At 38.4% G+C, this 15,046-nt stretch overlaps 2 protein-coding genes across 3 annotated transcripts; one reads left to right on the top strand and one right to left on the bottom strand.

The window, feature by feature from the left end:
• The first annotated feature begins 6,476 nt into the window (after positions 1-6,476).
• On the top strand, positions 6,477-9,070 carry LOC130962557 (S-adenosylmethionine decarboxylase proenzyme-like). 2 transcript variants are annotated; one of them, XM_057888780.1, is made up of 3 exons: positions 6,477-6,690; positions 7,315-7,463; positions 7,583-9,070. In XM_057888780.1, exon 3 carries the CDS (start codon positions 7,775-7,777, stop codon positions 8,840-8,842), a length of 1,068 nt encoding a protein of 355 aa, XP_057744763.1. In that variant the 5' UTR covers positions 6,477-6,690; positions 7,315-7,463; positions 7,583-7,774; the 3' UTR covers positions 8,843-9,070. The 2 variants fall into 2 exon arrangements, with proteins under 2 accessions (XP_057744763.1, XP_057744808.1); XM_057888825.1 differs by having other exon boundaries at positions 7,312-7,463.
• Positions 9,071-9,245: 175 nt separating this feature from the next.
• Positions 9,246-14,707, bottom strand: LOC130962462 (inorganic pyrophosphatase TTM2-like). Its single transcript, XM_057888700.1, has 11 exons — positions 14,371-14,707; positions 14,164-14,278; positions 13,796-13,991; positions 13,594-13,707; positions 13,332-13,505; positions 13,064-13,258; positions 12,183-12,305; positions 12,009-12,115; positions 11,268-11,394; positions 10,611-10,859; positions 9,246-9,586 (listed from the first exon to the last, which is right to left on the bottom strand). Exons 1-11 carry the CDS (start codon positions 14,705-14,707, stop codon positions 9,356-9,358), a joined length of 1,968 nt encoding a protein of 655 aa, XP_057744683.1. The 3' UTR covers positions 9,246-9,355.
• Positions 14,708-15,046: the final 339 nt, after the last annotated feature.

Genomic DNA, 15,046 nt, shown 5'->3' with positions numbered 1-15,046 from the left:
TAGGGTTAAGCCTCCTATAAGGGCTTCGTATTCCGCTTGGTTGTTCGAAACGGGGAATTCAAACTTGATCGACTGTTCGTACACGACCTCGACCGGGCTCTCTAGGATGATCCCGGCGCCCCCGGACGTCTGGTTGGAGGCCCCGTCCACATGGAGCCTCCACCGTGTGCCCGTTTTTTCGGTTGGTTCTCCCGTCACTTCTACCAGGAAATCCGCCATTGCTTGCGCCTTGATTGCTTGTCGAGGCTCGTATCGTATGTCGTATTGGGAGAGTTCGATGGACCATGTCATCATCCTTCCAGCCAAATTCAGTTTCTAGAGTACTTGCCGGATTCCTTGGTCCGTCCTTACGACGATCTGGTGACCTTGGAAGTACTGTTTTAGCCTCCTCGAAGTGGTCAAGAGTGCCAGAGCTAGCTTTTCCAGTTTGTTGTACCTTAGTTCTGCCCCTTGTAGGGCTCTGCTCACGAAATAGATCGATCGGCTGTTGAGCCCTTCCTTCCTCTCGTACTAGAACCGCGGCCAGGGCTTCCCCTGTTATGGCGAGGTATAAGTATAGCGGCTCTCCGTCTTTTGGCTTTCCGAGTACAGGGGGTGCCGCTAGGATTTCCTTGAAATGTCTAAAGGCTTCTTCGCATGCGGCCGTCCATTCGAATACTATTCCTTTCTTCATGAGGTTAAAGAAAGGTAAGGCTTTTGTTGCTGAAGCTCCGAGAAAACGGGATAGCGAGGTCAGCCGCCTTGCCAACCTCTGGACGTCTTTGATACAACCCGGGCTCTTCATCTGGAGTACCGCTTGGCATTTCTCTAGGTTAGCTTCTACCCCTCTTTGGGTTATCATAAATCCTAAGAACTTTCCAGCTTCCATGGCGAAGGCGCATTTGAGGGGATTAAATCTCATACCGTGTTGTCGGAGAGACGCGAACACACTTCTCAGGTCATTCAGAAGGTCGTCAGGTCGCGCAGTCTTTGCGAGGATGTCATCCACATAAACCTCCACCGTCTTGCCAATGAGGTTACCAAATATTTTGTTCATCAGTCTTTGGTATGTCACTCCCGCGTTCTTTAGGCCGAACGGCATTACCCTGTAGCAGAAGATTCCTCCAGGTGTTATAAATGCTGTTTTAGCCTCGTCGGGCCGGTGCATCGGTATCTGATTATAGCCGGAGTAGGCATCCATAAAGCTCAAATATCGGTATCCCGCCGCCGCGTCGACGAGGGCATCTATGTTGGGGAGGGGGAAACAGTCTTTGGGGCACGCCTTGTTGAGGTCGGAGTAGTCTACGCACATTCTCCATTTACCGTTGTGCTTCTTTACTAGTATTACGTTCAAGAGCCAGGTCGAGTAGTCTAGTTCCCGAATGAAGCCCGCTTCAAGGAGGCTGGCCGTCTGCCTGGCCACCTCCTCCGCCCTTTCGCGCGACATCTTTCTCCTCCTCTGGGCCACCGGGCGGGCTTCCGCTTTAACGGCTAGATGATGTGACATGACTTTGGGGTCTATGCCCGGCATGTCGGCTGGTGTCCATGCGAACAAGTCCCCATTGGTCCTGATCATTTCGACCAAGGGTTCCTTTAGTTCTTGTGGGAGATTTCTATTGACAAACGTGAACTTGTCCTCCGTGTCACCGACCCTGAATTTCTCCAAGTCCCCCTCCGGTTCCGGCCTGGGCTTGTCGTCAACCCTGGCGTCCAAGTCAGCCAGGAACACCCCTGACGCCTCTTTGGATGTCTTCCTTAGGGAGAGGCTGGCGTTGTCGCAGCCGACCGCCGTTTCTAGGTCTCCCCTTATGGACCCTATAGATCCGTCGTCGGCAACAAATTTCATGAGTAGTAGCTTTGTGTTGATTATTGCCTCGATATCGTTAATCGTCTTCCTCCCCAAAATGACGTTGTAGGCCGTAGAATCTCGGAGAACCACAAATTCCGCCATTGCCGATCTTCGGCCTCGGACTTGTCCCACAGAAATCGGAAGGGATATTATTCCATCTGGTTTGATGAAGTGGTCGCCTAATCCGATAACCCCGTGCTGATGAGTCGATAGGTCGGTGTCCTTTAATCCCAGTGCGTCGAACACGTTGCGGAACATAATGTTCGAGTCCGCCCCCGTGTCAACAAGGATTCGCTTTACAAGTCCTGATCCCACCCTGGCCGTGATGACCATGGGTGGATTTTCAGGGGCCTCGTCGAACCACTGGTCTTCCGGGCCGAAGGAGATAGATGGGGGCTTCTTCGAGCTTCGCATCGGCGCGGAGGAGACCGCCAAGATCTTGGCGTCTTTCTTGTGTGCCGATCTCGACCTTGGTGCCGTATTTTTTGCGGTCACTACGTTTATTACAGTGAGACCATGGTCTCTGTCTTCTGGCTCTTGTCGTCGCTTTGTCGACCGGGTCTTTCCTTCCTCGTCCTGATCTCGATGTCGCCTCCTCGGCTCCCTTATAAGATGGGAGAATTTCGAGAGTTTACCGTCCCTTATGGCTTGCTCTAGTGCATCCCTCAGATCGAAGCAATCCTGTGTTTTGTGTCCATAGCCTTTGTGGTAGTCACAGTAGAGGCTCTTGTTTCCCCCCGTACGGTCTTTGAGTGGTCGGGGCTTTGACAAGATCCCTTTCTCGGCTATTTGCTGGTAAACTTTCATGATGGGGAGAGTGAGTGGAGTGTAGTTTGTGAACTTCCCGATTCGGGGAAACGGTCTGGGTGCCTTGCTCGGCCATCCTTCTTTGGCTTGTTCTTTCTGCCTCTCTCTGTTACCCTGTTGCCTCGGTTGATTGTAGCCGTAGTGCCGTTTATTGGCGGCCACGACCTGGCTGACTTCCTCGTCATTTATGTTTCCTTGGCCACTGTTTGGATTTCGTGCATCGTCCAAACTGGTTTCGTGGTGAGGTGTTTTCGAAAATCCTCGTTCAGGAAGCCGTTTGTCAGACAGAGGCTGGCGACCGAGTCGGTTAGGCCGTCAATTTCTAAACATTCATCGCTGAAGCGGTCCAGGTATTTCCTGGTCGGCTCCGCGTGCCTTTGGGTTATCCCGAGCAGGTTGATCGGGTGTTTTGCCTTCGCTATCCGCGTTGTGAATTGGGCCAAGAAGGCACGACTGATGTCCGAAAACTCGTAGATGGATCCTTGCGGGAGGCCGTTAAACCATCGGATCGCAGGTCCGGCTAGGGTGACCGGGAAGGCCCGGCACCTCACCTCGTCCCCTACTCCCTCCAGATTCATTCTAGCCTCGAAAGCCGTGAGGTGTTCCAAAGGGTCTTGGGTTCCATCGTACCTCATGTCCGTTGGTTTGTCGAAGTGCTTCGGCAACCGGACCTCAAGGATAGACCGATGGAACGGAGTGGCGCCCATTATCACGGGTTGCCGCACTCTCGCAGACCTTCCTTCCCTGTCATCACGATCTCGTCCCGTGTGGCGCGTTTTCCTGCCTCGGGAGTAGACGATTGTGTCGTTTCGTCTTCTCGGTATGGGAGAATCTTCTCGGGTGCTTTCCGCTTCCGTTCTGGAAGCGGAGGCGCGCCAAGGATGACTCCGGTGGGAGTCCCTGTCCCGGCTCTCTGGAGACGGGGAGTAAGTAGGATCGATGGTCCGTCGGTCGTACTCCTGGTCGGCTAGTTGTCGCTCCAGATTCTGAACTATGTGGCGTAGCTCTTGCATTATTCGTGCGCTGTCACCGCCAGTTCCTCCGAAAGGTCGCGTCTCACGCGTCCTTGTGCGCGGTTCGATGCGTTGCCGGGGGGACCTTCGTCGTCCTCCAGGTGAAGCGACAGAGGCTGCTCCCTCTGTGCCTGCTGCTCGGCCTGGGTCTCCAAGGCCCGGCACAACTTCCATAGCAGCGAACGGTCCCCACAGACGGCGCCAATGTTCGGGACAACGGTTACCGGACGGTTCGGGTTGAGGTGTGAAATGGCAGGATTGCTTCGCTTGGAACGAACGTGCCGAGACCGGGTCTGCCGAGTAGCGGAGCTCTCTTTGTGGAATGATGGAGAGTGGGGGGTCACCTGCAAAGACACTCCGACGCTCTAGTCAGTCAGTGTGCAGGCGAGAAAGGGGTTAGGTAGGATATGTGACGTATCTCGAGGGAAGAGCAAGTCCTTCCCTATTTATACCGTGTCAGAGGTGGGCCCTGAGGGGACAGGCCTATTTTTCTCGAAACTTCCTCGACTGTGTTGAGAGAATGGCGAGGACGCGTGTCCAGGCACCGTGACGAGTGTTGAGGACTCGGCCGCTCAAGTCGGATTCTCGATGGGTCAGGTCGACTCGTTCGTGGTTTGGGTCGGACCGTAACAAATATTAACTAAAATTGACTATTACAATGTAGTTCTTTAGTATTATTTTTACTAAAACTATAATGTGAGACCTCAAGTAATATTACAATTAATCATAATAGATAAATAATATTACTTGGACCAACATATATATGTCTAAAATTCCACATGGTTGTTTCTCATTTCTTTCTCTAAATATTCCCTTACAATAATTCTTTCACAAAGAAGAAAAAACAAACAAACGTTGAGAGCCTAAGTTTGAACACCCACTAACTTGAGAAAGAAACAAAGAATCACGGAAAGAAAAGGAGAACTTTCTTATTGCTCTTATTTTTTATACATAAAAAATAAAATAAAAATTAACGGAGGAGAAAAAAACACGACACAAGAAGGGGGACAAAGAAACCCTAAAAGAGAAAGTAATAAGTGGGGACCTTGGAATCTTTATATGAGCATTTAAAAGCTTCAAAGTTGCCACACATATTTTCCACCACAATCTCAAGCCACATCCTCAATCTTATCAACATCTTTAACATGGTCAACACCAAATTTTTCTTCTACACGAATCTCATTCTCTTTCTCTTTCTTGGTTAATTTTTGGCCTCAGAAAATTTTCCAACTCTTGGAGAAATAATTTATTTCTATATTAATTATAAAAACAGTAAATGATAAATATGTTTTTAATTTTTTATCTCGAAAACAAATAAATTTTTAACTAATTAAAAATATAAAAATATTTTTTATTTTTTAAGATGTGAGACATCTAAATCTTTTTAGAGGACTAATTTATCTTTATATATTTTGAATGGAGAAACTTAAATATCTTATATTTTAAAAAACAAAAAACATTTTTGTATTTTTAATTAATTGAAGCCTTATGTGTTTTCGAATTAAAAAGTTAGATATCTATTTATCTTTTTTTTTTATAATAAATACTATTGGATTTAGCTAATATGTGTCTAATATTAAAATTGTTAAATAAAAATTTTATTATAAAAAAATGTGTAAAATTTATTTTTTAATATAATTATTGTATATTTATTAAAATAAAAAATTTAGAATTTCTACTAATAGTAATTTTAACTTATATTTTTAGATGCATGTTAATTAAATCTATACTATTTTGATATTATAATTTTTTAATAATTAACACACATTATTTTTATTTTTATAATTTAAATATATAGCTAATTAATAATAATTATATTTTTATACCAGTATCAGAATTTTAGTGTATAAATAGTGTTACTATTAAAAAATGAAAATATAAGTTAAGATGACAAGAAAAATAATTACTACATAGGAATTCTTCACTTCTTTTATTATTAGAATTGAATAATTTAATAAAAAAATTAGAATGGATTAATACATGTACTGCAATATATCTATCTGCACTATATACGATCATGAGTTAAATTCTCAGAACGATAATTTTTTAAATTCAGAAAGGAAAAACATCACTTTTTATTATGCCAAAGAAAAAAAAAACAACTTTTGATGATTTGATCCCATATAATTGCAAGGAAAATAATTTTATAAGTTAAAAGGTGCTTATGATTGTGCTCCATATGGTGCTGAATAAAAATATAATGGAAAGTAGATTATGATTCATATACTTTTTTTAACTTTTGTGTTTGATTAGAGATAAAGTGAATATTATTTTAACTTTACTTATGCTTTAGATAGTATTTTAATACTCAAAATTTAGATTCTTTTCTCAAAACCAAACAAATAATATAGTTAATTTAAAGTTAAAACTTCAAAATGTTTAAATTAAATTAAATTGATCCAACTCAAACTACAATATAATTAAATTGTGATTTTTTTTTGTTTTAATCAATTCAAACTGCATGATAAACATTCACAAGTTATCCCCTTTGGCATGAGTTTTTTTCCCTACTAAAACTAAAATTAAAAATCACAAAAAAAATTATCTACCATTTTAATTTATTTTGAGATGGATGGACTACCAAATAGGCTTTACTTTATTAATAAATGAATTTTCAAGGCAGATTTTAAAAATTTTATCTTTAACAACCAACCCAACTTGAATTAGATTATTAGATAGATTATTGTTAGGGATAAGGTTGGTATTTAAAAAAGGTAAAAATAAAATAAAATAATGAAACGAACCTAAATTATTGGAAAGGGTATTATAGTCAAAACACATCCCCAGGAGCTATATAAACTCTCGCAATTCTCAACGCAATCATCACACGCATTCTTCTCGTTCCAAAACGCGGCGAATCGCATCGTTTTGTTCATCTTCGACTTCTTCTAGGGTTTTCTCAAATCGTTTACTGCGTTGCGTTTCTTGGTTCGTTGTTCCCTGGATTTCGTAATCGGCATAATTTTCGATCTGTGTTTGAAGAGTTTATCTGAGGAAGAACGTTCTTTTTTTCTTCTCTTGTAACAAACTTTATCAATTCAGGTACGTTTTGTTTATTTAGCTTGCAATCTTATGATTTAGATTAGCGACTCATGTTTGATTATCTCTGTTGTGGATTGGAAGTGATGTTCTTTTTAGTTCATTCTTTATACGTAAAGTTGTATGTTTGACGGTTCGGATTGTTTTGATATATATGGGTTCAATATTTAGAATCGTTAAAATTCATGCTACATATATATTCGGTGTTCATCGTAAAATATATTATTTGGATTAGTTTCCAGTATAATACTTCATATCATAGTTAGCTACTCCCTTATATACAAAATACAATTATTATGTTGTTATTTTCTTTCTGTCGTGAACCTTTTTGTTTTGTTTGGAATCTTTGGAATATGTAATTATTTTGATTAAGTAATCAGTTCCCAAATTTGGAGTTTATGATCAAGTTTACGATTTCACATCATGTCTATTTGTCTTATTGTATTACATGTCTGGTTTTGTTAGATACATATCTTAAATTTGTATTATGTACTCATGTTTTGGCTTCTTGAATTAACAATTATCATTTAGATATATTTCTTGATCATGTAATTGTTTATCCTGCCATTGTTCTGTATTTGGTCATCTGTTTGTGTTAACCTCTCAGTTTTTGCTGTTATGAAGCAGGATTGAATGATCTAATGGAGTCAAAAGGAGGCAAGAAGAAGTCTAGTAGTAGTAAATCATTATTCTACGAAGCTCCCCTCGGTTACAGCATTGAAGACGTTCGTCCAAACGGTGGAATCAAGAAGTTCAGATCTGCTGCTTACTCTAACGTAAGTTTTATTTTATTAAAAGTGATGAGATGATATTGCTTTGTTGTATTGTGGAAACTATTTGGATCTTGTTGATGGCCATTGCTAATACGTTTTAATTTATATGGCTTTTTGTGCAGTGCGCTCGCAAGCCATCCTGATACGTCTCGATTGGAACTGTAGTTTGTTAGCTGTTTTTGTTTTCCTTAGGTTTTGCACACTGCTCTCCTCCGGATATTGTCTTTCCAGCCCCTCTTTGCGATCGTTCTCGTTTCCTACTTTTCCTACTCAGTTCTTGGTTCTGATTGTGTTCATTTCGACTCTGAAAAATTATGGCTATTGCAACATCTGCAATTGGTTTCGAAGGCTTTGAAAAGAGGTTAGAGGTAGCCTTTTTCTGCCCAGGAATCTTCTCTGACCCTGAGGGAAAGGGCCTTAGGTCTCTAACGAAGTCCCAGTTGGATGAGATCTTAGCACCGGCTGCGTGCACCATTGTTTCCTCATTGTCTAATGATGAAGTTGACTCATACGTTCTCTCTGAGTCAAGCCTATTTGTCTATCCATACAAGATCATCATCAAAACCTGTGGTACTACCAAATTGCTGCTTTCAATTCCACCCATTTTGAAGTTCGCTGAGATGCTTTCCCTGAACGTTCAGTCTGTAAGGTACAGCCGCGGAAGTTTTATTTTTCCATCTGCTCAGCCCTTTCCCCATCGGAACTTTTCCGAGGAAGTAGCAGTCTTGGATTCCTACTTTGGGAAGCTTGGCTTAGGAAGTATGGCTTACACTATGGGTGGCTCGGACAAAGCACACAATTGGCATGTATACTCTGCTTCAGCAGAGCCTGTCCGAGTGTCTGACTCTGTTTACACTATGGAGATGTGCATGACTGGTTTGGACAGAGAGAAAGCATCAGTTTTCTACAAAGAACAATCTGATTCAGCAGCCACGATGACTGCCAATTCCGGTATTAGGAGTATCCTTCCGGAATCTCAGATATGCGATTTTGATTTTGAACCTTGTGGCTATTCAATGAACTCTGTAGAAGGAGCTGCTGTTTCTACAATTCATGTTACTCCGGAAGATGGTTTCAGCTATGCCAGCTTTGAAGCATGCGGATATAACTTGGAATCGCTGAATCTCAACCAGTTGGTCGAGAACGTTCTGACATGCTTCCATCCAAGTGAGTTTCTGATTGCTGTTCATGTGGATGTTGCTACCCATACATTTAAGCAGAGTTGTTCTTTGGATGTGGATGGATACTGCCGCAAAGAGAGGTGCTACCAAGGGCTGGGAAGAGGTGGTTCTGTTCTCTACCAGAAATTTGTTAAGACTCCTGGCTGTGGCTCACCTAGAACCCCTCTGAAACTCTGGAAAGATGAAGAAGAAGAAGTGTAGTTCTGCAAATTAGTGTCTTAAATGTTGTGTGTTTTAGTTCAAGTGAAAAAATAAATAAATGCTTGCCTTTCAGGCTGCATGTGCATGTTTGTGGTCTTTATTTGGGGGGCAGTGCTTAATGCTTTATGCTTGGAGTTGTTTGTGTTTTACTTTGCATCTTTCTTATCTTTGTTCGAGTATTGAATTTGAATAATGGGAGTGTTATGGATTGAACACTTCTTTGGACAACTAGTTTTTATATTGATGTACTATTATGATGTTATTTCCCATTCAAATATTGAAATAATCTTATTAAGTAAATTTGTGCTAAAAGTTTCAATTATTTGGACCTGTTCTTTTTTGTTTTTTCAATTTTATTGTATTGTATTTGCATAAATAGTTTAATTATATAAGCTAGGTCGTAGCATATTAGGTGAATGGATTTAGCTGCTTCAGCTACCAATCTTATATTAAGTACAACTGAAACAAGTATAGTGGAGAAAATATAAGGAATGAAGTCAATGTTGCTACTTGCTACCTCAATCTATAAAAAATACCCATCACAAAGAATATTCCCAAACAACCAAAAGCCAAACCCATAACTTGTGGTCCAGTTGAATCTGAATGTGTTGTAGCACTTATTAATGCACCTTTCTTCATGGGGCTTGTTTGGTGAGTCCTTTCTTCCATTTTCCCCACAAGTAGTTTATTAAGATTGTCCAATTGATGCATGATTTGATGCTGACCCCTTACAATACCTGATATCTGATTCCATGGAGCACTCACAGCAATTAGAAATGGTAAGTTTTCGGAAGCAAAAATACTAATATAACACACCATCAATATTATGTATTCGGATGTGTCATTGTCATTGACAACAAATTATTTCTAGCATTAAATCCAGTTTTAATTTCTTCAACTTGTCGAGATTAGCAATTGGGATCATAGATTTTCACTTTATGTTGGGGGGTAGAATGGGAATTCAGAGTAGGCGAAAAAAAAAAAAAAACCTGTTCGGTCAAACATGTTGGCGATGAAATTTTTTCTCTTATTCTATTATGTGCGTGCGGAGCACATATGCAAGAAGAAAATTTCATTACTTTCTTCAACTATTTTAGGTCACATGAAAGTAGTTGGAACATAATTCAAATAATGGAAACCATAGAGTTAATTACCAACTTGGTACCTAGAAGATCAGGCACTAACAAAAAATTCTGAAATATGTTATCAACAAAATAATCTTGAATGATTTGAAAATATGATAAATAACTAATAAATATTATATCTTTTTTATAAGTGACAAAAAAAACTTTTCTATGTAGCATTTATTTGATCCCAATTTTTGTGGTAATATTTGAATAAATATTTAGAAGATGCACAAAAAATTTGGCGCAAAATTTGATTTCTATATTTTTCTTTTTATTTTTCAAAATAATATGATCATTCACAGCAAAATATTTTTTTTTTAAAATTCACTTGACATAAAATTACCAAAATTTTAGAATAAAAAAATCTTATTTTTTTAGTAATGCTTGCAAAAAAATTGTATCAAAATTTGATTTCTAAAATCTTTATTTAGAATATATATTTAATATCTAATTCGTTTTGTCGTATTTTTAAATCTTTCGAGAATTTATTTGTTGCTAACATCTTTTGGGATTATTTTTTGACAGTGATGTGAACTTTTGAGTACCATTTTGATAGTTTACTTGGAAAGCATATAACTTTCACAAACCAAGAAATCATAAATACTGAAAGTGAGAGAGATGTAAGCATTAAGGAAAACTACCTCATCCATTAAGATAAACTCCTTAGTCGGTGGTGGCGACACGACGGAGGAACCTTTGCTCAAGCTAGTGATGAAGTAAGAGGTGGAAGAACAACCATTGCATGAACCAACTTGTAGGTGCATATTTTGTTGGCATTGACAAATTTTCTTCAGAGATAACTTGAAGTTCATCTCTTCAATGCAGTTTGTAAAATCATCCATTCTATCATATAAGCAAGAAATTCTTTCTAAAAGTTGAGTTATGGCTCCCTGTCAAGTGCACAAATATTGCAAGTAAAAAAATTGCACAATAATTTGTAGGTGGGAACTCAGGTGCAGTTAACTTCATGTGAAGTTGATAGTTGAAAATCCTTAAATGATTTAACAGATTTGATTCAACTGTCATCTAACAGTTCTCAACTATCAATTTCATATGAAGTTAACTGCACCTGAGTTTTTACTTAATTTGTAACCTCTATTAGAGAATAAACGGAGAAATTCGTGGATGTTCATCGAAAATTGCGTGAATATATTCACAACTAATAGGATTGTGTATTTTTTTGATGCATTATCTAGAGAATTCTTGTCTACTTTATCTTGTATTCTACTTCTAAAATACATAAATCAATGGTAAAGTACTTGCAGGAATTTAAATTACCAAAATTAAATGAAACTTACCTCATTTGCCATTGTTTTTGATTCATCCAAATCATTTCTTTCATGAAGATCTCTATTGTTGGAGACATAACCTCCAAGTTTGGCTTGATTCCTGTCTCTTAGATTTGTAAATGATCTAGACAAACCTCTGTTGAAGATACATGGAAAGTTTTATTATTAGTTAAATTAAGAGCAACTTTATTATGAAGTACTTAATACAATGGAAAGATATAAGACTCATTTTCTGCTTTTATTTTCAATATTTTTTCTATTTTCAAGATTTTGGGAAGAAGAAAAAAACGGTTAAAAACACAAAATCTTGTTTTTTTTTTCTGTTTTTCCTTTTTTCTTCGTAAAATCCTGAAAACTGAATATTCTGAAAATAAAAACAGGAAATAAAAATGTAAACCAAACGCGCCTTTAACTTTTTAGGGGAAAACATACAAATGATTTTATAATTTACCATAGCAAATAAAAATAGCTAGTAAGAATTGCATTTAGCCCCCATAGAAAAGAAAATCATGTCTATTCCTCTATAGATCAATCAAAAACAGAGAAATTAATGATCATGCTATTCTCAATTCTTTCAAACAAAACATGTTAACTGAAAACCTCAGTAGATCTTTGTAGTTAAAAATTAGCCACATGTTCCACTAAAATTGTACAAAAATTCATGATTAAATTTCAGCCATGAAGTACAAGAAAGACATCATATGCTCATGAAGAACAAGAGTATCAAAGCAAATCCCATGAAATATTTACATTTGCTTATGTCTCATGGTCATGGAAACCTGGTCAGCAAATTCTTTCGGGCTCGACGCAAAGTCGTCGTCGAGGCTCAACGTCGTCTTTAAATCTTCCGGCAGGGCCTGCAGAAGAATTAGACAAAGAATGCTGACAGGGGACTATATATTAGCAGAAGAGAAGTTATCATACCATAACTTCTTTTCCAAGCTTTTCATGTTGAATCTGTTCTATGTAGGTTCGAGGAATGTAGGAACCTTCTAGACCCAACTGCTGCGCTTTGTTAATTACAAGTAAACGATCTCCTCCAAGTACCTGTTTGTTCATACACCAGAAGTTCTATCAGCCAACGATCAATAACAAAGTCTTATCCAACTAGGTGGATCGGCTACATGAATCAAACGATATAATTGAGTCTTATCATGTCTACAGTAAGATTGTTTACACGTAGATTTCCTTTCACCACTTCGTGTATGGTCTTCTTATGTCTTCTTTTACCTTTTGCCTCTTGTATATCTTCTATCTGATTCACCCTCCTAACCGGATGTTCTATCGATTTTCTCCTCACATGGCCAAAATATTTAAGACGAGATTCTACCATCTTCTCAACAATAGGCAGTACTCAAACTTTCACTCTTATATTCTCATTTCTTATTTTGTCCATATGTATTTGACCACTCATCCATTTAAACATCTTCATCTCTACCACTTTTAGCTTACGTTTATGCTCATTTTTTGCTGCCCAACACTAATGGCAATGCAGTAAAGTTTATCTTTAAGTTTTTAAGATACCTTTTTGTCACGTATAAAATCAGACGCATTCCACCACTCTGATCAACTCACTTGAAATATATATACATAGATTATGCATCAAAAGAGCATAATCCTAGTAATATGATCTATCCTCTTTGTTCTAAAATGTCAGTCTCTTTGGAAATTTGATACATAACAATACTTTAACAATTCTATGTATTTAGATACAGTTTATAACAAAGATACACCGAGTTATGAATGTACTAAATTTCCAAAATATTTTGAATAGATGGAATGAAATGGGCTAATTGTAGCATTACCTGAACATAATGTCTATTAAGTTGCTCAAGCCAATCTAGTTTAACACAAACACTATCATCACAAAAGATATGGCTGTTTCTTTTAAGGATGGTTGCTATTGTGTATCCCAACGCCATTAGTCCGCCGAGGAGACGAACACTGACCGAAAAAGTGATTCTCGGGGATATCACAAATGGATCATCTGTCACCCATTCCTGAAAAAAGTTATTGGTTATTCACTATGAAATCTGTCTAAAAAGCAGGGTAACGAAACAGAACAAGGCGAACCTCGAACATAAGAACATATTTTCCATCTGTATTTCGCATTCGTAAATAGGATTGGCAACTCTCTGGATCTTCACCAGGAGGTAGAAGATATATGTCATAAGTCTGCTCCTTTGTTTCGCGAAAATCTTTGGAGATCACATCTTTAACTTGTTCCACTATTACATTCCTTGCTGACTACAATATCAAACAATCACAAGCATATGAACAAACTAGAATTTCTTTGAAGCTTTGATGAACAAGTATATATAAATAAGGCACTAACCTTTAATATGTATGTAGGACTTTGGAATGCGGTGAATGGATTGAACTTGTTAATGATTTTGATTTGTGCAGTTTGAAGATCTGGCTCAATAAATGCTTTGTACATTGGATATACCTGCATAAGAACAATTTTGAGAAATTCTTGAAACTTTTTTCACCTTTTTTAGATAGGAAGGGAATGGAGAGAAGGTATGGAATGCAACTGTTTCTGATATTTGGTGAATGATTTCTTCAGGTTCTTGTCCGGCTCGTTGTATGTCACGTATAACTCTTTTAACAAGGTCAAGGTGTACTCCACCGGTGACAGATACTCGAAGGTCTAATAGCGGCCGTAACTTCTCATTCAAGGCATAGATTCCCTCTATGATCACAATTCGGGAGCTTGGAACATCAACAGTTCTGAAAAAGTAGTATACATTTCAATGAGAAAGCCTTTTCCCAATAGGCGTGCCAACTACATGGATCAGACGATATCATATTGCTTTTATCATGAACCATATCTAAATTTATTGCAATACTTAAAACAATTACAAATTTTTTAAGTGAACGAAATAAAAATCAAAGAATTAACCTGTATCCTATTCGTGTACTCGATTTGAAATCATATATAGGAACCTGGACTGCCTTTCCTGCCTTTAAATCATGTAAATTTGGGAGCAATGTTTCATAATCCGTTAAGCGTGGATCTGTTCAAGTTCACATATGGTGAAAAGAAAAGAAGTTTAGGATTGTAAAAGGATCAAAGAATAAACAAAAAGGTTGAAAATGGAAATCTTACCATCAAAGTTTCCATCAACAATTCTACTAGCATCATTGTAATTGTCCATGGAAATTACTGCAATGCTTGGCATGAAGTTTAGGATCTTTTCTGTTAACATAGTCTTCCCTGCTCCTGAAGGACCTGCCACACCTACCAATATCATTCCATCATTCTTCTGCGCCAACATCTTGCACGCGCGGATTACTATAAAGAATCCTTTCTCGAATGATAACTGATCTTGGATTGCCCCGATCTCATAACGATCCAAGTCTTTCCTTTTAACCAAATGAACTCGATCTCTTAAAAGGCCAGCACTTCTATGAGGCAAATCAAGATCCAAAGTATCTTCAGCCATTGAAGGAATTCCGATAAGAGACTAAGCGTTGCCCCTTAGGTAGAATCGACTACATGGATCAAACAGTGTCTGAGTGCCTTATTGTAAATTGTAGCTAGTTAAAGATAGTTAAAGATAATTATTCAAAAATGTATCATAGCTTCCACCATTAGTGCAAGTATATGTAATAGAACACATTACACTTATTGATGAAAACCAGAAACATTCATTGTTTTTAAAAGGAAGATCTTATAGCTCCTTATAAAAATAATTTCTCTAAAGACTTCTAATATACCCCTCTAGTTGCTAGAGCCAAATATTTTGATTTCTCATAATATCCTCGACACTTTCTTAAGCGGA

Source organism: Arachis stenosperma, chromosome 1, assembly GCF_014773155.1.
Source record: "Arachis stenosperma cultivar V10309 chromosome 1, arast.V10309.gnm1.PFL2, whole genome shotgun sequence".
Lineage (NCBI taxonomy): Eukaryota > Viridiplantae > Streptophyta > Magnoliopsida > Fabales > Fabaceae > Arachis > Arachis stenosperma.
This window is presented reverse-complemented; position numbering and strand designations above follow the sequence as displayed.